Here is a 26,794-nt window from a genome sequence, read left to right as displayed (position 1 = left end):
ACAAGGAGGGGAAGCATTTCAACCAGAGACTCGTTTATTTGCACCAGAAGTGGATATTTTATTTTTATTTAAAAAGAAACAAAACATAATACTGACCTGCTCTCCTAACAAGCCTCTAGTTACCAAATACCAGGATTTTGCTATAGATCCAACCACACCTGTATTTGTATGTATATATACAGTATAAACAATGTTTTCACAAGTACTACTGTAATTTATGAGCATATATCTTTAAGGATTTAAATATGACAAACTACTGAACATAAACTCTAAATGACACAAATGGAGTTTTTGCCTGTCAGTTAGTTATAAGGCATTATAAAGAATAGGACATCAGAAAATGCCAAAGAATTTTAGAATAATAGTTTTAAAACTAGGGCCGCGAGCAGCACTGTGCGGGCACAAGCACTTCTGATCTCGGGACCTGATGGGGGGGGGGGGGAGGGCGAACCATTGGGAGAACAGCGACCTTTCGGAACAGCTCCATGCTGCGTGCGTTGTGTGCCTCTCGGGACAGATAAATACGTCACTTCCTGTGTCCGTCACGCGGCCCTTGATCAGGCCTACTAATCACGCATAACGTTCCAAGCCATCAATTGTAGACCACAAGGTGAACATTGAATGTAAATCGAATTAGAGTTCTAAAACGAGGCTTACCTCCTTTTGGCAGTGGATGGTGCTATCACCATCACTACATACAGACTGTTAGATCTGTTCAGGTCAAAAACACTCTTGTTTCTCAATAGATCTTATAAATCTCTCACATTTGCAACAGTCTAAGACATCAAACGAATCTATGACCACTGACACTCTGACATTTAAGCAAACTGACAATAAGGAATTATTTGCTTAATGAATCTTTTCTAATGTTTTTGACATAAAGCCTGGCTGGAGTTAAATACTAAGTTTCCAAATAAGTGTTATTCTTTCAGCTTAGCCCTTTTATACACAACATGGGTCAAAAGTGAACCAGCTCAGTTTTTATTTTAATTTTGTATATCATTCAGTATTTCAGGTATTCCCAAATTAACTTGTTTTTGATCATCACTTATCCTTATTTTAATTGTCATGTTACTTTTTGAATAAAAATCCTTTTTGTATCACTACCCTTCTAATGCAAAACATGGGTCATAAAGTATGTATTCACAACGAAACACCTACCATTCATTTCACACAGCTGCTTTTGCACATCTGCTGCATGTTAGTCTTATTTTACAATCAATTACTAGTAAGAAAGAGAAATAGGCTAACCATAGCTAGATCAAAAAAATTAAACTCGATATATACCAGTATATAGACCAAGACTATGTTCTACCCTACAAGCTGGAGTTGTGGGAGTGTCTTGGAATCCAACTCTCCAAAATGAAGAAGGCTCCTTTGATGACATAGAAGACTCATCTTCTATGTCATACAGGAGCCTTTTCCTAAGTCATGAAGGAAGAATAAGTTATACAAGAATATAGCAAAGAAACACCCAGCCATGCATGAAATAAGACATGTTTGACCCATGTTGTGCATTAGCAGGGGTTTGCATATCTTGTAATGCAAATTCAGAGTGATCAGAGTAAAATTCAGATTAATCACCTGAGCAACTAAACTCCACAGTGCAGAAGATCGAGGAAATGAGAAAGTGGCAACGATATAAAAGGAGAAGAGGGCAGATGACACTATATTTTGAGGCAAGTGAGCTAAATCAACTGACCTGCAATTCTGTCTGGTTAAACCAATCTTCATGAAATTTGATACACAAGTGTATTACTACCGGACAGAAAAAAAGGTCCCACCACCAATTTGATTAACACAGCAGGTAGTCGGCAGTGGCCATATGTTTTTCAATGTATCTAATTGACATACTGTGTGTCTATGTGCAGGACCAGAGAAACATACTGTGTGTCTGTACATGTAGAGGCCCATACACACATACTGTGTGTGTGTACATGTGCAAGACCATAGACACATACTGTGTGTGTGTACATGTGCAGGACCATAGACACATAGTGTGTGTGTCTATGTGCAGGACCATAGACACATAGTGTGTGTGTATATGTGCAGGACCATAGACACATACTGTGTGTGTATACGTGCAGGACCATAGATACATATTGTGTGTACATGTTCAGGACCATAGAAACATACTGTGGGAATACGTGCAGGACCATACACACATACTGTGTGTGTACATGTGCAGGACAATAGACAGATACTGTGTGTGTATACGTGCAGGACCACAGACACATATTGTGTGTATATGTGCAGGACCATGGACACATACTCTGTGTATACATGCAGGACAACAGACACATGTACACTGTGTGAGTACATGTGCAGGACCATAGACAAATGTACACCTACAGCTATGTAAGTGCTAATGTTAATTTTTCAATTTCAGGAAAAGTGACATCTGTGCATTCATATTTGAAGAAAGACTCATTTTGAATGTGTGTTACTTGCAGTTTGGTTTCTCTACAACAGTAAACAAAGTGTAACTTGACCTGTTGAGGCCAAACTTGAGCAGCAAAACATCTGTAAGGGAAGAGTCGTGTCTCACTCAGATAACAGACAGCTTCACAGAAAAGCTATGCACGGTGCAGTGTGTAGGAAAGAGCCAGAGACTGTATATGAAGAGTAATAGACACATCATAACCCCGACGATCTGGACTTTCTGGGTGTCGGATACTTCCACAGCTCAGAGCTCCGCCGGTGACCTCCCCCCGGCAGCAGCCTGCTCAAGATGGCCGCCTGAGTGGAGGAATCACTAGTCTCCAGCACAACTATCAAAACAGTGCTAGTTACAGCCGCTAACTTCAGCTGTCCGCTCCGAGGATGAGACGTCGACACCGGCCACGTTTGTTCCCATTCTGAAACGGAAGACGAGCAGGAGCGTTGTAGAAGCCATGGAGTAAGACGCCGCTGGGTGAGGAAGTCAGACACAACCCGGGTGAACCCACTGCGAGCTAGCCTGCGTTAGCCAGCGTCCACTAGCAGCTAACACGCTAACCTGAGCTACACCTGCTGCAGGTAAACCACGGTGGTTTGTCGATAGCTGGTGCTCAATTCAAACTCCTGAACAGCGCGTTAGTGGTGGTGAAACGATGGTTGCTGACTGTGCCTGCTGTCACCAGCGTTAGCAAGCGTCCATTAGCTCTCTGCTCAGCCCCCCAGGTTAGTTAGCTTGTCTGCTAAATGTGTAAAGAAAACAACAGTGGACACTTTCATGGTGAAAATGTCCACTGAGCTGCCTTTTTGCTGAGGTTCGCCGGTTGTTGTTTTGTGTGAAGGCCAGCAGAGTCTGTTGAATTGCATGAAATTGTATTGTTAAGTTTCTATCTGTGTCACAGTGTCATCCATAACCCGTCACGGTGTGTTGCTTATCTTTTAACAATAGCATTTAGACAGGAACACACCCTAGAAGAACAATGATGTTAAATCCTTCCTGTCACCAAACACAGGGGATACTGTGTTTGGTGACAGGAATACTTCAGTCAATCTTATCAAACTACAATGATAATAATAAAACCCACATACCATATCTATCCAGCAGCATTTCAAACACAGGTATAAGTCCACCTTATTATAACAAAAAAAGCTTAAAGAAAAACAAACATGATTCTAAACAAGAAAAACAATAACAACACTTCTTTTCTGATTAATGTAACAGCAAAAGGGTTGTAATGGTGTGTGGATTGTTGGGATGTACGATGGCTTTGAAGTTATTGTTAAGTCAGAAAGCAGTAGTAATTAAAAAGTTAAATTGTGTTAAAAATAGCCAGCTCTGCATTGACATTGTGGGACAACTGGTTCACAGTGGCCCATCAGGTTCTGCGAGGTGTTCTAATCACATGATTTGCAGGAAAACAAAGAGTCATCAGTCGTCTGGTTAAAACACTGGACTTCATGCCAGTTTCGTTCGGTTTCTAATGGCAGGATCATATAGAATCTAATTCAACTACTAAAAACCTTTTTGGACTGTACTCAATTTATGTAGAATATGGATTTAACTGTTTAAAATCAATCTCCTTGTTATGCCAAGATTAGGTAATCGTTTATCTTTTCTCAAGAGCCAACTTTTAGAAATTATATGACGTTTGCCCTCTGGGTTTTTTCTGCCATGCCAGACATTCGATAAGAGATTTGATCTGATAAACCAATCCATGAATCTGGTTAAAAAGAAGGGGTGTGTCAGTGCAGTATAAGTTATATTTTAATGATTTCAAGAGTAATTGATTGATCCATGGAGATTTACTGTAGGAGTGAAGAGGTGAGTCAGAGAATTATCTTAACACATCTTACTGTGGGAGGATCAGTATCATGCAATAGTGCTGTATGACTTGGCCTCAGGACTCCCGTGTTTATTAGTACTGTTGATTCTCAGGTAGGAGCTCAACACAGTGGGAGTGATACTATATTCAAAGTGTGTTCTTTCACAGTCTCGAAGCAACATGGTCGTTGTTGTGTTAAAACTATGTGTTATTGCAGGCAGCTAACTGCCACTGTGCCACAACAATACACGGTCATAACAAATTTCTCTCTTACTCTGATGTTCCTTAGCAGGTTTCTCCCTAGGTGACAAAAATATTCTCTAGACATTTAGATTCTCTGCTAAAAGTTGATCGCTCAGTGGAGTTGAGCTTTCTGAATCTTGCTCTGCTGAAGAGCTGCAGGCCATCTGAAATAACACAGTGTGACTTCTGTGCAACATGGAAAAGGAAAGTCATGACATTTCCCCAGGTGGTTGTGCTCCAGCCTCAGTAGATACAAATAAAAGAAACAAATATATAATTAAAAAAAAGTGTTGTAGATTATTTTAAACAGGTTTTTTTACAGCTTAACAAAGTCCAAACTATTTTCCTACCCAGTAGAAGAAAAAAATTAGGTGTTGACAGTTATCACTAAAATAAGATGATATTCATGTGTTGACTATTGATGGAGAAAAATCACATGATGCAACATGACTTGTTTGCTGTTAAACTCTGGTGAGGACAATTGTGACAAATCCCTTCTCGATCAAGGTCATACATTTAGTTTAAAATTTATCTGGCAGCTTTTGAAATTCAGAACACACGGCTTGTGTAGCGTACATTGTTAATAGAAAAAAAACCATTCATAAATATGAATTCAGCAAGTTTTTATAAAGATCAGTTCTACATGTGAGTGAAAAGAAAACATCAGAGTCGCAGAGTCGCATGTTGACCAGTGGAGTAATGCAGCTCAATTTGGCCAGGGGGTCCAGGCGGGTCCTTTAATATATATATAATTTATATCACATTATATCTGTACAGGATAATAGAGCTTGTCTAATTTCACAGATTCTCCCTTTTCCCTCAAAGCAGTACCAAAGGTCAAGTTATAGATAAAGGCCCAACCAGCAGTACATTGTAGTGTCTACGATTACGGACTTTCATATCTTATTCAGACGCCCCAGACAGAGAGGCATCAACTTCAACTATTTTTTGTATTTCACCAGTGGCTAGACGCAAGGACACAATGTGATTTAGTTATGCATACTTTAGGCTTAACTGTCCAATAGGTTGTGAACACCTACATGTAACATAGAGGGGGACAGAAGTTCTAGCCATTTGTGGATGTGCTGTTAGAATGGGTGATGCAAGTAGAGGGAGATATATGGGGATGCTGTGGGAGACCTCTTCAGACTTGGGGGTGACAATTGATCATGTTGCTTTGTTAGAGTTTGTGTATTCTTCCACTTTCTGGTGTCCTTGATGAATCAAGTCTACATTAAAATCTGCTGCATAAGACATCAAATCCTGTCGCATTATTTACTTGTCTAAGGCAAATTGTACAAAACGTTTTCTTCCAGACATTGTCACATATTTTAACAATTTATTTTATGCAAGATGATGGCGATCCTACACTGTATTGACACACTCCATTGTTTTGTAAGTGGAGATAAAATTCTTTCCTTAGACCTGGTCACAGCATTATCAGATAGACACTGACAGTGACGGAATAAAGTGTTGTCGTTTTGTGAATTTAATGTGATTAAAAATGGTCTGACAGAAGAGGGTTTGGGGGAAATATGATAAGATTTTAATTTTCTTAGCCATATGTCAGAAAGAGCTGTAGGGTGTCATTAAAGCCTTTTCTGTTTTAATTTAGTTCATGAAATGTTAAAAATGATATATAAAAATGCCAATCAGAGCTTGGCAGAGCCAAAGGTGACATTCAGAAATATCTGATATTTTTTGTATAACTAAAACTCAAAGAGAAGCCATTTACATATGACATTGAAAGATGGCAAATCCAAGCATTAACCAGTTAAGGTTTGGCCTTTTTTCATTATGTTTGCTTGACATAATGAATCAGTTTAAATAGCATAAAATATCAGTGTCATGGTTCTCACAATCAATCAATTAATTAATTTGAGATCTTAGGGTCAGATCAAGGCGGTCACATTTAGGACAATAACTTATTTCACAGTCACCTGGGAGGCAAGTGTTAACACAGAAACACAAACAAGTCACAGAGGGCACCGTCTGACAATCAAATGAGTTTCCTTTTAACTGCAGTGTGCACACATGTCCCTACCAGTGACGTATTTTTGACAATTAAGCAATCATTTCAGTTTCAGAATTAATATCATCTAAAAGTTCCCCTAACCTTCCCTTAAACATGAAAACACTTGATCTGTCATGGTTATTTCCTTGAGAAGGAGAACAAAGTTGGTAGGGCAGTGTTGCTTAATACATATTTAGACAGTTTCAAGGTGTATTTGGGACCTTGTAGTATCTGATTATGAATGCTGTTTATTTTGGCATCAATCCTGAAAAATAAGGTCAGACTGTTAAAATCATACTTTTTTTTTTGGTGTCACTTTCATTTGTCACGTGTTGCTAAATTGTTATTGTTTGCATTAACTTGTAAAGCTTTTCTGCTTTGTTACAATAGAGTACAAGCAAAAGTCACGATTGGGTTAATGTGTCATGAAGTGACCTGGATTCCTGCTTGAGGAAATGTTTGCAGTTACTGACTAAAGAACAAAGACATTAAGACTGTAAGCACATGTTTGAAATTCCTTTTTTGGGCATGACAATGACTTTTCTTTTTTTTCCTTTTCAGGAGTTGAAGGGGAGTAAGGGCCCTTTGTTTTGGTGCAGCATGGACAGCTTCTTCAAGGCAGCTGTATGCGATCTAGACAAGCTGCTTGATGACTTTGAGCTCGATACTGGTAAGCTGTAGGCTTGCTATGAGGGATTTATTTTGTTAATAATTTATCTGTATATTGTTTTGTCAATGTTATCATTTAGTTCAGTCTATTAAATAGCAAAGACAAAGACAAAATGTCCATCACAATTTACTAGAACCCAACTTCAGTCCAGAGACCAGTGTTAATCCTCTTAGGGAAATTAACAGGCTAATAGGCTGTTTACTGATAGTTGGTGCCTAATTTTCTGGTAATCGACTGAATAAAGGTTTAAGCTTAAAAGAATCATTAAAAAACACATTGGTTTGATTATGACATTATGTGGTATGAGCAAGCTGATTTTTGGCTCTGTAATTCTTGCTAAGCCAGTTAAAACATTGTGATATTTTTGAAAAATTTCAAATAAGACATAATCCTTTTATGTGTGAGTCTGACCTTAACTTGTATTGTCCTTCTTTTTTTTTGTTAAACAGAGGAACTTGATTGCAAATCCGTTTTCCTGAAGCCCTCTGCATACCCCTTCTCCTCATTGGGCTCTCAGTGTTTATCCTTAGAGGCATCCACTGTCTCACCAAGCCTCCCTGACCTTAACTCTCTTCATTATGGTTCTGCCACCAGCTGTCCTGACCGCCCCAGCAGTCACAACGGCAGCACAGATGACAGAGAGGTCAAAGGTCAGCCTCTCACTGGAGTGGACCTTCTCTCCTCTGTGGATCGTAGGCCAGCTATAAGCTCTGCCCCTCCCTGCCCCGATCGAGCTCTGAAGCCAGTGTGCGACCTTGTGAATGACACAAGCTCGGCCATACTGATCAGGGCCAGCAGTCATGATGCTTTCAGTGAACTGGACTTGGTGGAGAAGCAGATGGAAGAGGAGGAAACACTGCTTGTTGACTTTGACAGTCCTGTGGTTATGGATCAGCAGGAGGGGGGGTTAAGCCAGAGTGTATGCTGTGGGGTCACCATGGAAGAGCGAGCCTCTGCAGGTAAAGACGAACTGCTCAGTCTTGATTTCCATGAGCAGAGCGGTGCATGCTCTGCCTCACTCAGTCTGCTGGACGTCATTCTTCCTGCAGCAGTGGAGAGGTGCTGTGAGTCTACAGATGATTCACCATCATCAAGGACCATTGAGTCAGCTGACAGGGAGGACAGTGACTGTGAGGAGGTGGCTTCTATAAACCAAGTGGTGGATAACTCTTCGGACCACTGTGAACCGGAGGACTCCCTGCCTGCTCTGAACCTTAAAGAAACATCAGCAACAACCTTGGTGACTACAGAGGAGGATTCACAAGAAGCTTCAGATAAAGGTGAGGCAAGTCTAAAATCTGGAGCATCAGACAGTGAACCAGTAGGCTTATCGTGCCTGCCCATAGCTATGTCCATATGTGGAGCTCTGGTGCAACCAAAGACCACAGAAGAGTCAGGACAAGCAACAGAGCAGTGTGACGAGGCAGATGTGTGTGAGAGCACAGAGGCAGACTCCTTGTCAGCACTACAGGCGGAGGAGGATAGGCCCTGCTCAAAGGAACCTGTTTATGGGTCCCAGCTGATCACAGAGGGCAGGCTGTCACCAGAGGGGCAGCATGTCCCTCTTGAACCTGCTGCTGTTCCCCTTCATGCAGACCATACTAGCTCTGATCGCTCAGAACCCAGTCCAGTGGATCCTGCTGAGTTTGGCTTCGAGTATCTGCCTGAGAGTGACCAGGCTGAGCTGTTGGTTACTGACGAAGAGTTGGATGCATTCCTGCAGGCACATACGGAAGGAGAGCAGGCCCGAAGTGTCTCTTATTGCAGCAGTTCTGGAGATTGTAACCAACCTGAAAGTCTGTCGCAACCAAATGGAGCTGTAGAGGGTAGGCTTCTCGAAGAGGAACTGAGAAGCTGTGGTCGAGCCCGACTGGACGAGCTAGAGGATCTGGCTTCCCCAGAAAGTGACAGAATAATGTGTGTGTCTGTGGAGGGAAGTCTTAACCCTGGTGCTCCATCACAATCACAGGACTCTTGCAGACCTTGTCAAGAAGAGACAGAACTTTCCTCTGGTACGAGGAATTCTTTGACCAGTAACTCTTTCCAGTCACAGCACAGTAGTAGCCCTGAACAGCAGTCCTCCTATGGAGGTGCAAGACCTAAACAGCTACACTGTCAAACTGTAAGACCTCCACCAGCAGGGGAAGAAGAAGAAGAAGGGAAGCAGCCTTCAACATTTTCAAAATGGCCAAATGCAGATGAGGATGAAGAGAGTTCACCCATAAGCCCTAATCCTACAGAAGAGCATTCCAACATTAGTGCTTTGAGTCCTATATATGCAACTCAGGAGCATCAGGATTACAGTGTGGGGTATGATGAGCTGTCAGAGCCTCCACCTTACCCAGGGGAGCCACCCACAGATGGTCCCAGGGCAGCGACCTGGAAGAGAGAGGACCTGGAGGAGCTGGGGTGCAGGCAGCCTCCTTGGGTGCCAGATGCCGAAGCCCCCAACTGTATGAACTGCTACCAGAGGTTCACGTTTACCAAGAGGAGACATCACTGTCGAGCATGTGGGAAGGTATGTTCATCAGCCTTTACCTTTTAATTGAATCAATTATGTTTTGGAGCCTGTTTCATTGTAGTGTGAAAACTGTTCAGGTCTTTGGTGGTGGTGTTTATTGTTAAAATGTAAAGTGAGCGCAGGTCAGCAGGAGTATGGAGGGCGCACACCCAGACAGGAGACTCTGACATGGAACAAACCGACCAGTGCTTCTGCTCTGATTCTGAAACAGTGGCGCTAATAATTTTAAAGCATCGGTCCGTAGTGGAAACCCTGTATTCACACTTTTTGTGTCGCCACTGTTCGCCATTTACCAGCCAGGAGACTGTGTGTGTGAGTGTACACCCTGTAGAGGAGATGAGGAATGGACACGCCTCACTAAAATACACCAAAAGACCAAAGAAAACTTTATGTCTCACTTCACAGCCCTGCTTACTAATCCTTGCTCTGAAATAGTATAAATAATAGCAAAAATAAAGGTACAAAGCAAACGGATAAATCAAATTTAAAGGTTTTAAATATCTTTGGATCTTAACCTGCTACTGCTACACTGTATTATTTCCAGATTATTTGGTAAACATAACTGTAAAACAGCAGAAATGCCCATTGCAATGACATCACTTGTCCATGCACCAAGTGTGAGACTGTAAACATCGGAGTCAGAGTGCACTCTGCTGGACAAACTCAGCGATGACTCCATTTCAGAATAACTCCAAGCATCTTTTTCTCTGCATTAAGTTCAAATCAGCAATAGATCTGTGATGGGCCAAGATCGGCTACTGAAATGATCTGTAAGGCCCCCCACATTTCCTGTGTCTTTAATGCTTCATTCTATTCTTATTGCATAGCACAGCTGATAAAATAAACAGGCAACATTTATATTTCTTTGTAGTGCTGCATGACAGGCCTGCTGACAGGACAATTCAAACGCCAGTCATTACAGCGAATAGATTTCCCAGTTGTGATCTTCCATGTCCTTGTATTACCGACACATTGTTGTTTTTACAGTGAACACTATTAATGTTTCATATCGGGCCACAACTAATAGATCTTTCCTTTCCCAACTGCCGATTATCTTCTTGATCACATTGTTTTAATCTTTAAAAATCCCAAAACGGACAGTTTTATGTCTTCTAATTGTGTAATCAACAGACCACCAGTAAAAGATTGTTAATTTACTATCTCACAAGACAAATAAGCCCCAAATCCTTATATTTGAGCTGCTGTGAATGGAGATTATTTAGTCATTTTGGTTGAAGAGTGGTTGATAAAATTCTAAATAGTTTATGATTAATCTTGTCTTAACTTTTCGATGAATCGGCTATTTCTTCAGCTCTAGTTTCCAATGTGTTTGAAATGATTAGGGTTAAAGCATCTGCAGTTGATTTTAAGAACCCTCATGTTGTTTGTCCTTCTAATTTGACTACATTAACCAAATGCTTATAGTAGATAATCAGCTCTTCCTCTGAGCTTGTCCCAACAAATTCATTTTGTCTTTCCCTTTGTGAAATTGTAGTAACCGAATGAGGATTTTACATACAGTCAAACACTTATATGCGACGTGAAATGAAAGTGAAAGTTATGATGCAGCTAACGTGTTTCAGACATGTCTAAATAAAACAGATTAAATCTCCTGGACCAAATATAGCATAGTGAATTCATGGAAACAAAGAGCGTGAGTCAGCACTTCTTTTTCCAGCTCCCCTATAGATCTCCACTGAGCCATGTGTCCTAAAGCTGGAGCTAAGTCATTTAAAGGCCAGCGATTAAAACGGTATTAGACTGTTTTAGGATGCCTTATTGTTCACAGCATGATTACTGCTACTTAAACAACTAGATAGATAAACATGCTTTGAGCTCCTGTGCATTGCTGTACCTTTGTTCTTATTTCTAAGGACTTGTTATTCATGCTGGATGCTTTTTTAGCACGACTCCTTCATCAATCTCTTCCTCTTTCTATTGTGGCAGGTATACTGTGCTGTGTGCTGCAACAGGAAGTGTAAGCTGAAGTACCTGGAGAAAGAGGCTCGTGTGTGCGTCATCTGCTTTGATAACATACACAGAGGTAAGACCCTGCTTTGGTCTGATTGGAAATTGGGTTCACCACTGTGGTTTCATAGCAAGTTACTACAGACCCAAGTTTCAAAGTTGATTCACAAATATGGTTTCAGTGTTCTAAAACTAATGTTTTGTATTGTGACACACGGGTGTAGTCATTCAGGAGTTATCTGAATAATGATAATCATATGGTGGAGGTTAATTATTTTCACTTGAGTTCTTTTACTGCAGCTTCTTTCAGTTCTTGTTTGTTTCTGTTGGTGAAACGCTGCTCTGCTGGGTTTGGGTGCAGTGATTGACTGGGCCAGTATAGAACTGTCCTCGTTCACCCCGGATGAAGCTGCTTGTTGTGTTGGCATTGTTCTCTCAGTCACAGTTTTGCTGCTTGATGACATTAGGATGCATTGGTCTGTAGTCTGGTACACAGAGTGTTTCTGTAGACATCTAAATTCATTTTGCTGCTACCATCATGATTACATCATCCATAAAGATTAGTGAGCCCGTTCCAGAAGTAGCCATGACACCACCTCCAATGTACTTCAGAAATGAGCAATTAATTGGCTGGGCCAGGAGTTTTGGATGGGGTTGTTCGTCAGTTAAAACAAGTTTTTTGTTGCTGCCCGATGGCTTCACTAACATTTTTACATGAACGGTGGATGACATGGCCCTGTATGTGAAGAGGACGGTGTGGATTCACCTCACCACAGCTGCACAGTATTTTATCTTCTTTCTACTCATAATTTAGATTTAACAGTCTGCAGGTTGACTGTTGTGTTTCAGTCTCTTGGCTCTCTGTAACGCTGTTCCAGCAGAAGCTGTTTTCCTGCAGGAGCACCTTGGTTAAGCCCCCCCCCCCGTACACTACCTGTCCTGCATCAAACAATATTTTGCCGAGACAAGAGCTGAAAGGTGCAAATAAAAAAGACTTAAATTAACTTAAATGAATGCTGATAAGTTAATACTGTCACAATTTTAGAAGATGTCAATTTTGTGTTTAATATTTAAATCCACTGCTGCCAAAATGTATCTGAATATAACTCAATCTAGTATACCAATAGAAGTATTAGTTACATTAGTGGTATAGGTTTGAGGTGTTAATTGCCTCTTAGGTACAGACACAACTCTGAGAGTGGTCTCTCAAAATGACTGAATTCACGAGTTGTCAAACTTAAATACTTCACACCAACATTTTCATTATGCATCTGATGAATATTTAAGACATGAAACACAAAAAGATTTTTTGTCAAAATGGCTCAGGGGCTTTTTTTCTCTTCTCCTGCAGAAGATCTATTAAAAATTAATACATTCATAAATAGACTTGCTTCTTTTTTTTACTATTATATATGGCATGTTAGTGTCTCCCATTTCAGGCATCTTAAAAATTAAGTTCTGTAAAACATGTCTGTTGTTTCCATGTCTGTGGTTTGTGTCTGCCTTGACGATAAAAGACATGTTCAAAGAGGCACCTTTTCATAGTTAAAGACTGCAGCACGGACATGGAGACGGGAGGGGGGAGACCGAAAGGGGAGGAGAGTTATAGCAGGACGCTGGCATTTGTCCTTGATTGTGTGTGTATGTGTGTGTTTGTGTGAGATACAGGAACCGCCTAACGCAGTAGACATGTGACGCTCACACTCGGTCTAAATTAAGAAGGGAAGAGGTGATCCACTTTTAGTGCCAGGCGGATGCTCGAGCAGTGTGATGCGATTTCTCTCTCCCCTCTGTCACCTCTTTCTCTCCTTGCCTCCCTCTCTTCTCTTCGCTCTCCATCTCTCATCAGTGTGGCGAGCTGCATGTAAGGCTCGCCACATGCGCCCAGCCTAGAGCTAACAGGCTATCACGACTAACAACAGACGTAGACTCATGGAAATAAGCGGGGAGCAGCTTGAGGAGGCGCTGTAATGCGAGTGTGTAAAGTCAGACAAGGGAATAGACATGTGAGGATTTGGACCGGTTAAGTTTTAGTCGAGTGGATGATGAGGTAAGGTGCTGTTGACTACTTAATAAGTAGACTTTTGTTTTGTCTTGCTACTGTGTAGTGCTACTCTGCTTCCCTGGTGTGTTAACGTGTTTGACCATTGCAAAACATGCAAATGGCCGTTTGGACTCGACTTGAGTTTCTATTTGTGCTCCATGTAAAATGACGTCACAAATGTATTTTTACTTGTACTTGAAGCAGTTAGCCTCAAGCCCTGGATGACTTTTTATGCCTTGTCATCCTTTCCGTGTAGGAACAAGGTGAAACAGCTCTTCTCATTGATGCTGTGTGACTGACTCTGGACTTTTTTTAACCATAAACAAGGGTCTGAATAGTTGTGATGTGTTTGAGGTGTGCATGCTTCCTTCTCCTCACGTTGTACTCATCGTCAGTACACGCCTGATCGATAACGATCTATGATGCTTAGTCAATATAATGTAGACGAGTGCCACATCAGCATTTTCTGGGAGTGCACCCGGAAGACATTGAGAAAGCTTTTCAGTCGTAACGAGCTGTCCTGTTGTGTAGGCTCTGTCATTTTTTGGCACCACCTCGTATGATGAATGAATTGTCCAGTTTTCAACACGCATTTTCACAGATTCCTGTTAAATCTGAATGTTTAAACGCCTAATTTTGTTCAAAAGAATCTCTTCTTTTCCAAATCGGTAACTGAACTGCACAAAACAAGCCTTTTCAATTCCTTTTATTGAAAATGGCAAAATGCAGCTCTACAAATACATATATAATGTACTTTGCCAGACATAAGCTGTCTGTGACACCTGATCACAAAAATGTATTCCTCACTAGCAGTGGAAAGAGAAAACATAAGCAAACTCCCTGTGTTCATTTATGGTATGAGTGCCATAAAAGGAGGACAAACAGGATTACATGCATACTGTGAAAAACAACAACACTCCTACGTACCTCATATCTGCTGTTAAAAGAACAATTAAGTTCTTCTTAAGGTGCCTGAGGGGTAAGCTGAATAAAAAGAAAGATTTCAGTTACATTGTAGCACTTTGTTGTTTGGCTTTTTTGAAGCAAATTGTACTTTCTTGATTCTTGGTCTGGGTTTGTAGCCTTATGGTTGAAGGCACATATTGTAAGTTGCTTTGGATAAAAGCGTCAGCTAAATGAAATGAAATGTTATTTAATTTGATAGCATATAATATAGTGCTGTGTTTCTAAAGAACTAACTTTGTGTGTGAGGGTAAAGCCTGTAGCCTATGTAAAAACATCACTGTAGTGTACTACTGACACTGCTGTGCTGGATTAAGCTTTGTTACAACTAGAGGGACGGGAATAGATTTTTAAACAACCTTACAGCTACACAACCTGATATCAGCTGCTATATGAATCTTTTCAAGTTTTTAAAGCTATGTTGGTGATCATTTGCCTTAAATTGTTCTTATACATCCGGCAGCTGCAGCAGTTTCTGTCAAAGTTAGCAAACTGTTTCTCTCCCAAAGGTGTACAACTGGTCTGTGGAGACTGAGAGCAATTTCACGTAAACAGTTATTTTTTTATTTTTGAGTTTCCTTTTTTTCAACAGTCGATTCTAAATAAAAGAGAGTCATGCAAGCAGCTATGTGAAACATAGTCTACATGGCCCACTAAGGAGGCAGCCTGAACAGGGCCTTAGTCAGAGTACACACAAAATACAGCTACAGAGGACAGATGGACGGACAAACTTTATTGATCCTTAGCTGGGAAATTCCTGTTTGGAGTGATGGGAGATGAAGTCAAAGTCACTGAGGTCAAATAATACCTTGCGTGAGGATCATGAATGGCCCAAGCATTCAGATATTTTACAAGAGCAATCTAAACATTGAGTAGTGAAATGGAAGTCTCCTGCTGAAGCTGAGGTAACAGTCAGAGTTTTATAAAAAGACAGTCATCATCTGGGGACCTTGAATTTCTTCTAAATGCTGTTTTAAAGACATTAGCATGGCGACTAAAAATCAGTCCAGTGAAGAGAAAAAGCTTTGAAACTGGAATTTGAGGTAAAAGATTAAGATGTTGAAATGAGTACCAGTCTTATCACATCTATTTATGCGTTCCACTTTGCAGCCCAGGCCCTGGAGCGGATGATGAGTCCTACAGCTCCCAGTCCAAACCCCAACGTCCCATCTGAGTACTGCAGCACCATCCCCCCTTTGCAGCAGGCTCGTGCTGCCGGCACTCTAAACTCACCTCCACCCACTGTCATGGTGCCTGTGTCCGTTCTCAAACAACCCAACAACGACAGTATGTATACTCTCATATTCAGTCTGCACTTTGCCGTTGTTTGGATTTCCCCTCCCGAAAGATACCCTTGGAAAGACCTCTGTTTTCTGTTATCTGTCAGGTTGTCCTCGTGAGCAGAAGCGTGTGTGGTTTGCTGATGGTATTTTACCCAACGGAGAGGTGGCGGACACAACCAAGCTGTCGGTGACGAGCCGCAGGTGCTCCCAGGAGTTTGCTGGAGTCACCCCTGACCAGACAGCAGTAAGTCATGGAGATGTCATCAATGTAGCCAAGCTACAGGGAAGCACTTGGTTCTCACTCTTTATGACTTGTACATAGGGATGAAACGATTTCCAGTTTCATGGTGCACTGTGGTAGAATTCCAGACAGTTACTTGTACCTTTTAATCTTTAATTAGCATGATTACCGCAGGGTTTCCGCTACGTTCATTTTGCAGCGCTGGCCCGCTGCTGCTTCAGGATCAGGGCAGACGCACATTACATGCGCGGTATCCTTGGACCGTGATGTATTACCCTTCCTCTCACTCCCTTGCTGACCTGCGCTCACTTTACACTTAAACAAGAAACACTAATCACAAGTTATTATAGTACCCGTACAGTACTTGAAGTTTACTAAATGTCTGTTTGATTCGTTCTAGAGGTTATGAAGCACATATTTAAACACATTGGGGAATAAAGTCCAACATTTTTGTGAATATGAGCTGACATGACGCACATAGCCAGGACAGGAGAGAACTTCTTCCTGCAGATTATGTTTTAGTTTTAACTTCCCTGTTGCAGAAGAAGTGATGCCCCGTTTATCCATGAACACATAATTATGAGTTAAGTAGGTTATTCTAAAGATCAGTTCTACATGCGAGTGATTGGACAAGAGCAGAAGAACAGAATCGCATGTTAATTAGTACGACCAGGTTGGGGCTGTAACATCAGTAGAACTGTTAGTGATCTGTGGCCATAGCTAACAAATGATAGCATCCACTATCGCCAAATTGCATGCATTAAACAAACAAGCTGTCCACCTTCGATAAATAATAAAAATACCATAGTTTTTATTGATGAGTATGTCAATATAAAACTTGGTGAAATTACAGGTGTTTGTGTATCAGTAATTTGTTACATTTACAGCCTATTTATGAATATGGTCATAATATGGATAACATGATAATTTTGGTCACTGTAATCGTGATACAGCATTTTCACACCGTTTCATCCCTACTGGTACATAAAAGTCAGCTTGAAGTTGTGGTGAGTCAAGTTGGATATGTAATTTCCAATTTCTCTGCTTTACGGATACTTTCATTATTGTAAGCAGTAAAAATGACTTAATCCATTGATGTTCGATTGGAATGGTTCTACAGTGACTTACCCTCTCATTTCAGCCTGGGCCTGCTGGGTCAGAGGTGGGAGTCAGTGGCTCCTCCTCCTCCTCCCCGGAAGCTTCTGGAGCTGTAGAGGTGGTTAGACCTCCGCTGTCAGGACCCTGGGATTATGCCCTGCTTTCTGCAATCGGTTCCTCAGTTCAGAGAGTCCCCAGTTTGCTGCCAGACAATGAGGATGAGCTGCCTCCTCTGCTCTTCACCACCGGCGAGGATGATGGAGGAGGTGGGTATTTATCTGAGGTGCCATGGTTTCAGTGGTTTTATAACTCAGCAGTTTCTCATGTTGGTCCGATTTTTGGTAAAAGTCAAAAGACTGTAAACTTCCATGGTCAGACATGTAACAACAACAACAACAACAACTCTGCACATCAAACCTGCTCCAGAGCAGGTTTATTTCTAGGTGACAGATCAACTGACCAATCAGTAAACGGAACATCCAACTAACAGTTTGTCACACTAAATAAATGCATTAGAAGTATTATATCTTTGTTTGAATTCAACAAAGATCCTCTGATGGAGACAGTGTTGCAGATTTTTCTCTTTTTCTAACAGTGCGGCTTCGAACAACGTGAGGAGAAAGAGAAACTAGAGCCTCTGATGTCTTTTATTAGAAAAAAGGATCCCCACATTTCTCATGATTTATAAATGAACATTTCAGTCTGACTGAGCTCATCTCACGTCAATTGTCTCTCTGCTTTGGCTGCAGAAGCGGATTGACAATACTTTAACTGAAACAATGCTTTATCCTTGATGGCCCAATGTTAGGTTCTGTGTAGTCAGAAAATGTAAAAAAAACAAATCTATGTCAAAGGTCCTGTTATTGATATGTCTCAGGTGATTCAATCACAAGGGGATAGCTCTGATTACAGATGTGGAGATACATTGTAATACCAGGGTTGAACTCAGAACTGTCCACGGTCAAATCACCAGAGACGGATGTTACTTTCAGGTCTAAACAGGGCCTGAACACATTCATTTAAAGGCCACAGTTCATCAGTGTTATTTACAGATTCAGAGCAGTCTATAAAATCAACCCGGACAACCACATTAATAATCAGTATGTGTCTTCCTTTTATATTTGCAGCTACAGCTTAATAAAAAAAATGTTTTATTCCTCTGCACTACTAGACCTTATAATGTAGGAAGCAGAATATTGGGTTGCAGATAATAAAACTGAAAACAAAAACACTTAGTTTTTTCAATAATTAACTTAAAATTGAATTGGGTAAATGGTTCAGAAACCCTGGTAAAAAGTAAGCCATCACCTAAACCAGCAATCTCACACTTTAGCTTTTGATCTTATGAGTATTTAGCCTTTTCTGACATATTATGGTCTGCTCTTTTTCTTTAAGATGTTCTGGTTGAGGAAAATCCCGCCCCGTGTCAGATTCTGCACTTATTGGAGGAAGGAGGACCCCGACCTCTGACATTTGTCCTGAACGCCAACCTGCTGGTCAATGTGAAACTGGTTACATGTGAGTAGGGTATATCTCTATCCCTCAAACGTGGCTTTTCTTTGGAGGCGTTGCACATACAGAAGTCGAGAATTACGGATGTCCTCAGATGCCACAACCCCCAAATCCTAGTCACTATTAACTCCACCTTTTGTTCCATCTGTCAGATTCCAGTTGTCAGTGCTGGTGTTTTGGTTCTAATGGGCTGCAGTCTTTGGGACAGAAAGAGTTGGTGTTTTTGCTGGAGTGTTTGCCAGAGGAAAAAACTCTTCCAAAGGACCTCTTCACACTCTATCTCACTATTTACCAAGATGCCCAAAAAGGTACACGGCGAGCTAAGTCTGGTCCATTTATTTACCTTTTTAGTAGCAGAAGTTTTCAGTCATGAAAATCAAAGTCTATGTCAACATTTTCTGTTACAGGAAAGTTTTTGGAGGAGCTGGATAATGTGACATTCACAAGCAGTTTCCTGGGCAGTAAAGACCACGCGGGGATGCTCTTCTTCTCTCCCTCGTGTCAGCCTCTGGATGGCCTCACTCTCCCCTCTCAGCCTTTTCTGTTTGGTCTGCTCATCCAGAAATTGGAGGTGCCCTGGGCCAAAGTCTTTCCACTGAGGCTTCTCCTGCGGCTTGGAGCTAAATACAGCGGTTTGTTTATTGTTGCTGCTTTCTTTGCCTTAAACATAAGTCTAGTAAAGTTTAATATTGCTTTGAGTTCACATACCAGACAGTTACATAAACAGTCATGTACTTGTCGGACATTTTTGAAACTGACAAATAATTGTACTTAGTTTAGTTTCTATTTGGAACAAACTTGGTTGTACATAAAGTTTGCTGAGGAAGCACTTCTTGGACACACTTAGGGGGTTTGAGGTGCTTTATGTGCTTCAATGGGATGCATGTAAACATTTAAAGCCTTTTATCATGGCATGGTCAAATTTAACCCAAACTTACATGTTTCGGAGTCATTTTTTTTCTGTGTATTGTAATCTGAAAACATCTTGTTGGGACAAAAGATACAATTTAAAGACATGTCGGAAATATTATTATTGTTGTGATAATAGGATCATTAAGTATTTGATGAAATTTCATAAACCAAATTATAGTTTGCTCAAGAAAATAATATCAATATTTTTGTGCATATTTCTGTTTTTTGGATTGTGCCTTTTGAAGCAAGTTTTGTTAAGTATTATATTCAAATTAATTAATGGGGATTATAACAGTGTTGCATACCTGTAATTTTATACTTTTATGTAGCGATAACTAACCAACGTTTTCTGATTTCAGTGTATCCCACGACATTGACTAGTGTTCGTTTTCGGGAATCTTCGTATCGAGAGACGGGACACACAATTATGAATTTACTGGCTGTAAGTACTGTAACACAACCAGATGTAGTAGATACCCTTGTTATCAAGAGGGCCATTTTCTTCCACCTGTTTTATGCTCATTTCCAATGTGTACCTTTTAAAAAGACTCAAAAATCTAGTTTGTACTGTTAGCTAAGATGGAAAAATTTCAGTGCAACAGAAACGGTCTCATCTTAATAAATAAATGATAATGTACATGAAATGACTCAAACGTGCACTGAAGTGAAAAACAGATCTGTGTGGCGATGTGCATCACATTCTGTTAGTGTGTTTTAAATTAAGTTGCTAATGTTAATGACCTGAAGTCTGGTTACTTCCCAAATGACCCAAGAGACGGCCGTAGTTAAGGTAAATCAAAATGACAATCACTGATTCTTATGACATATGAAATATTTCAGTTAATTTAAGTTGTATGATAAACTCAAGTATCAGTTTTGATTTCCAGTAAACACAGGAGCAGATGGACTTTGGCCTTTGTGGCACCCGTCACAGGCAAACATGAAAACTGTTCAGAATTTTTGCCTGTCACACGTGAATCATTTTCTCTGAACTGTGTTCACGCAGGACCTGCGAAACTACCAGTACAGTCTGTCAGTTGTGGATGGCCTGAGGATCCACATGGAGATGGGCCACAGTTACATCAACATTCCCAAATGTAGCTTCAATGAGGTATGAGACTCAAAGAAATAATTCAAACATTCTGCAGAAAAGACTTGAGGATCCGTATGCCTCTTGTGTCTTCATATGTAACAGACCTTTCATCTGACACCAGCAAGAAAACAATAGCGGGTTGTTGAACAGTAATCAACAAAGGAGAGCATAAGAAGTGCAAGAAAAATCAGTTTCAGTGTTCAGGCCATATTCTGATTACAATGCAAAAGGTTTTTCTGCCTTGAACTGTGGATTTTATGTTTTGGGGAATAAAAAAGGCTAAAAGTTAGAATTGCATTCGTAATTAACTAAGTACTTTAAAATCATGGAACACTTCCTTTGGAGAGCGTGTGCCCCCTCCCCACACACATTGCAGCTAGGCAGCACAACCAAAAGCTGCAGCTCTGTTTCCCCTGAAGAAAAAAGGCTCAGAATTGTTATCTGACTTGAATAATTCAACCAAGAACACTGGCCAACACAGTGCAGAGCAGAGTTTCACTATGGATACATGTTTTCTTGGTTTAACAGATGCAGAAGGTGGTAAATGCGTCTAATGAGCACGTCATCAGCATTGGAGCAAGTTTCAGCTCAGAGGCCGACTCTCACCTGGTGTGTATCCAGAACGAGGAGGGGAACTATCAGACCCAGGCTAACAGCATGCCAGGGAAGACCCGCACAGGTCAGTGTCATCAGTGATGCTGTTTGCTCCGAGGGACCAGTAAGCACATCAATAGTCTCTTAACTCTGTTTATGTAACGTCAGTGTTTAACTGGACAGAGGTCTCTGTTTTGTTTCAGTGACTGGCGCCAGCTTTGTGGTTTTCAATGGAGCGCTGAAAGCCTCATCAGGCTTCATCGCAAAGTCCAGCATTGTTGAAGGTAACATTTGTTGAGTCTTATTTTATCACATCAAAGCCGTGAATCAAGCAAGAGCATGGTAACTTGACAGTTGCTGGACCTGAATAAGTGGAGTTTCTCTTTGTGTGGCAGATGGGTTGATGGTTCAAATCCCTCCAGAGACAATGGAGTCTCTGCGCTCTGCCCTGAGGGAGCAGACGGACTTTGAGATACCCTGTGGCAGGAATGACGGAGGGGAGGTCCGAGAGAATGTCACAGTCCGCTGGGTTGACTGGAGTTCACCGGTCAACACAGGGTAACAGCAGTACACAGTGCACACTCACAAGAATCTGTTCAACCACTGACTGCACTACAACCATACCACACATCTCTGTACTGGCTCCTCTTACAGGGAGGAGCTGTGTTTGCTGCAAAGTTTGCAGTTGTAAAATCTGAAGTTTTTCCACTGAACAGCAACAAAGCAGGTGCTAATCAGGTGCCAACAAAAGAAGAAAGCAATGGTGTAATGTCAGCACTTCCTCCATGGTCTCTCGTTGTCTTTTTAAATTGACTATAATGTACTTATTAGCATCAATCCTCTTAAACCGAAAACAATATTATAAAAAATATTATTTTCTGTCACATAGGTTTTACATAAGAAGCTTCTATGTGTTAGAACTTTATTTTGAAACGTTTGCAGGAAGTACACAATTTAATTTACATAATCTAACATTACTAGTAGAAGAAAGTGAAGATAATTTGTGAATGAAAATGGTATTTGTGTTGAAAAGAGAAACTGAGCAGGTGAGTGTGACATGACCGTGTTGTGCTGATGTAGGACATGTTACTGGCTTCACTTTGTGAGCAGTCACAGAGCAGGTATTTCCAATCCTCTATTTATTTAACCAGACCTGACTGTTATTAGATTTTTTTCAGGTTTTATGTGAGTATCTGTAAATGTGATTTTTGTAACAATTGTGTTTCTCTGCAGTAAAACTAGCGGTGTTGATGAGAGACCTCTGGATGGAGTCCGCAGTGTGAGGATGCAGCAGGACACAGAGTTCGAGTCAGACGGTCGCACCATCAGATGCACTGAGGTGAACTTGTCTTTTCAATAATACTCCCACCTCACCCCCTAGTGGTGAAGTGTCATGTTGCAGCTGAATACCCCTAACCTCACCCTCCCCTTCCAAACATGAAAGAGAACCTGTGGCAGTCCTCAGTTGTCATAAAAACTCAAAAGGTGTTTAGTTTGTCCAATCTGAGCTACTGTAAATTACATGACGGCCTCCGTAGAGAGAACCTGCTCCTGATGTAGATACAAAGTTTTTAAATATAAAGGGCCCATTCTAGGGTAAAAAAAACACACTTTGTATGATTACAAACACGAATGAAAACATTAGAATTATTTTGTATTCAAGTTCTGCCAATAGATACCTTTCTTGGTTGAAATAAGTGTTTCTGCTCTCAGTATCTCAAGCTACATTTGGTTTGATTTTGTTCACACTGTAAATTATGTATTTAAATTATAATTTAATAATATATCAACATGATTTCATGAATCATGATTTCTATAACCTGCATACTATAATCCTAAATAATAATTATTTCAACAATCTATTATGAATCTATTTTTGTATGTGTAAGTGACCTAATTTAGGGGGCCATCTGAAAACATCTTGGTCATAATCCAGCTAATTGTCAGGAAGCTGCACCTCAGAACATTTTGCTCTAAATCAGCTTGTGAGACCTGTGAATTTACCTGAATGTGTCCACCAGGTGTTCTACCAGCTCAAGACTCCTGACTGCAGCCTTTCGTCGGTGCTGTCGTCCTGCAGCGTGTTTCAGAAGGAGATGGCTTTGGCCGCCTGCAGCGCTCTGACTCCTCACCTTGCTGTTCTCACCTCCACTGGCATCAACTCCATCTCTCTCCGCATCTCCACGCAGGCTGATATGGTACGAAACATGTTTGTACCACAGTGCAGGTCTAAGAATGTCTTCTGTTCAGTTAAAGTCAGAGATGCTGAGTAGCTGTGTGTTTGCTCTCAGGTGGAGTACCAGGCTGGCTCTGGAGGCAGGCTCCTCCCTCAGCGCTACATGAACGAGCTGGACAGCGCTCTGATCCCTGTCATCCATGGAGGTAGCGCTAGTGTGCCACAGACTGCCATGGACATGGAGTTCATCTTCTACATCACACACACAATCTAATGCACACAATGACAGTGTCCCACACAAAGTATCAAATGAATCCACTTAACAGAAGGTGGTTGAGTACAGAAAGAGAAGCTGCTGACTGTGGCACAACGTGCTAATGCAACAGCTAACTGCGACTTGCAGCCAATCACAGAGGACATGAAGCCGCTGGCACAACATTCCCGCTCTGAGGTTAGGCATGTGTTTTGGAGGGATGTAAACTGACATGATATTGGTCCTCTGTTATGAAAGTGGTGTATGTTTGTGAATGTCGTTCTCACCGAAGCTGCTTTAATTCAAGAAGCCAAACACTAAACTAGAGATGAGACAAAACGACCAAATACAACCAAACTATTCAAACCGCTTTCCTCGGATCTGCCTTTCAGGCTCCACGCTGGCTTCCTTCAGCTCGGAGCACCTCAGTGAATGTTTCCCACAGACACTCTTATCGAAATGTCTTTTATTTTATTTTAATATGGGCATATTGAATGAAATGGTGATATTAAAGTGAGGGATATTACTGACTGCAGTATTCAATACTCCATGTGATCAGGTGCTACTCTATAGCCACTTCACATTTGTAGCTGTAGCTGTTCTAAAAGAAAAAAAAGTGCTGCACAGGGATGAAAAGAAATGTAACCTCATGTCCTCTAAAACTACTCTGCTGTCATTTCATATGCTGGTTTATAATGATATTGCACAGAGCTTTTTATGTTCTTTTCCAAACTTCTGACTTTTTACCGTGAGGTGTTGCCATCATTATCCAGACATGATCAATCCCTTCCTAATGTTATTGCAATATGCTGCATGAAAACGATGCAGGAGGACGTGTTACTGTGGACGTGTCCTTTGACGTGCCGGCTCAACATGATCTCCAAGTTGAACTTTTTTGTTGAACAACCCTGTTTGTTTATTCCTGGGCAGCGTTGTGGGCGAGTTTCTCTCACAAACATATCACCCAAAAGTAAAATAGAAATATTTCAGGGTTTTAAGTTGTGCTGTCAGAAATGAGATAAACAAACACAGCTGCATTAGCAGCAACAATAAGAAAATGTATTGATACAGGCATGAAGTTTATTTAAGTTGATGTCAGTAACTTGCGTAAACTCCAAATTCATTCATATTAAGGCGTCTTAAGTCTTAACACAAACTGTATTTCAATTTAGTTTGTGTAATGCCAAATCCTAACATATACTATCTCGAGGCACTTTATTGAAAAGTATGGTCTAAGACCTTTAAAAATTATAGAGAAACCCAACAGTTCCCACAACGAGCAAGGACTTTGGAGACTGTGGAGAGAAAAAACTCCCTTTATTTACTGGAAGAAACCTCCATGGTCGGCCATCTGCCACGACCGGACAGGGTGAGCAGAAAAATGGGGCAGAGAGGAGAGGTGGGTGTAAGAGAGGAGAGAGAGGAGACGGAGACCAGGATCAGTTGTGTAACCATCATCTTTCAGCTCTAACAGACTAGTTGTTATAATGAAAACATTAAGAGTGATATGTAAACATTTAAAGATGTTATTAATGACGTTAACAATTCATATAACAATTATAATAGTTGTCTGAGTGAGAGATACCTGCAAAGAGGGAGAGAGAGAGAGGGAGAGATGGGAGCTAACCAACTAAAAGTTAGTCACATGCATTCAAATGCATGGGGGGGTTAGGGTCAGGGAAAAGCATTGCATTGTTTTTGTATTTTAATGAATTCAGTGCATCGCCTGAGCAGCTCTGAGCCACTTTAGATCCATTAGAACAGGAGAAGGTTTTACCGGGTGTTGCCATAGTTGTGAGTAGGTTTTGAAGCGGGAACTCCTTTCTTCACCAATTTCTCATCTCTCCCTCAAAATGTAGAGCTTGTTCAGAACTGACAATTTCCTCATGGAAGTGCTGTGGTTACAGGAGGGTCATGTGGTTAATGAATACTCTTTAAAAATTCAGAAGATAAGAGCACAGAGAAGGTTACATCTCTGTTAAAACAAACACAGCCAGATAGTTTGAAGAAGCTCTGTCCACATTGCCTCAGGTGAGGCTCTCCGTTTTCACATGTCTCACTTCTCAGTCAGCTCTGTCCCAACACATGTATAAGATGTATTGTATGCATAGAGATTGTATCTTTTTTTTTATATATATCAAGACTTATTTTTGGAATCATTGGTATAAACGTTTTAAAAAAGACTAGAAAAATATTTTTGATAGGATGTAGGCCAAATTAATTTTGCCGTTTGTGTAGCAATGAGATAAAATAGACACCCTGGAATATTAAACAAATCAAATATATTGTTTTGGCTTAAGGTGGAAAATATAAATTCCCATAATGCAATGCAGGTAGTTTGAGTTTGAGACAAATGTGGAGGTAAAGATGAAACAAAAGTGGCTTTGATCTGTTCCAAAACTCTTTTATTTTTTACAATAGGTAGCCAGCACATACATGCTCATTAAAACATGATTCAGCATATTCGTTAAGTGACACAAGTGAATGTGACATGTATCCCAGGAGGAGTTGTCTTTCTGATTCGTAAACCTCCACGTTAGTCCTTCTGGTCAGCAGGGACATCTGTCATGTAGTCGTCCTCCGTTATCAGTATGTTTGGACAGAGCAGGATAAAGTTCAACGCAAGTTCAACAATTTTTTTTTTTTAAATCATCAGGAAATTGAATAGTGTGACATATGGTTAACTGACCCTGTCACTATCACAGATCTGTGTCCAGGGGCCTTTAATGTGGATCACCATCATCACACTTTCTTCTTTGAACATGTTTGAATTTCTCCTCCATGTGGTAGCGGTGGGTTGATGCTTAACAAAAAGTATAATTCGGGGAAAGTCAACCCGTTTCACTTTCTGTGCAAATGAGCTGAAAACTGAGCGGATGGTTTGCGGACAGCTGATTGATCTCGATAAAGTAAAAACCACTTTGTTTTCATCAGTTGAGCTTTGGAAAAA

The 26,794-nt window shown here is 40.8% G+C and overlaps 1 protein-coding gene across 1 annotated transcript; it reads left to right on the top strand.

Moving 5' to 3' along the window:
• The first annotated feature begins 2,739 nt into the window (after nt 1-2,739).
• On the top strand, nt 2,740-24,370 carry zfyve16 (zinc finger, FYVE domain containing 16). The gene is made up of 18 exons (XM_061074185.1): nt 2,740-2,914; nt 7,078-7,186; nt 7,636-9,704; nt 11,655-11,751; nt 15,793-15,969; nt 16,070-16,209; nt 17,348-17,570; nt 18,700-18,822; nt 18,969-19,124; nt 19,224-19,448; nt 20,088-20,170; nt 20,735-20,839; nt 21,350-21,500; nt 21,619-21,699; nt 21,811-21,973; nt 22,649-22,754; nt 23,437-23,613; nt 23,707-24,370. The coding sequence occupies exons 2-18, from the start codon at nt 7,117-7,119 to the stop codon at nt 23,863-23,865; spliced, it is 4,305 nt and encodes a 1,434-aa protein (XP_060930168.1). The 5' UTR covers nt 2,740-2,914; nt 7,078-7,116; the 3' UTR covers nt 23,866-24,370.
• The last annotated feature ends 2,424 nt before the right edge of the window (nt 24,371-26,794 follow it).

The sequence above is a fragment of the Limanda limanda genome, chromosome 1 (assembly GCF_963576545.1).
Source record: "Limanda limanda chromosome 1, fLimLim1.1, whole genome shotgun sequence".
In the NCBI taxonomy this organism is placed as follows: Eukaryota; Metazoa; Chordata; class Actinopteri; order Pleuronectiformes; family Pleuronectidae; genus Limanda; species Limanda limanda.
The sequence above is the reverse complement of the archived record's forward strand: the minus strand, read 5'-3'. Positions and strand labels throughout refer to the sequence as shown.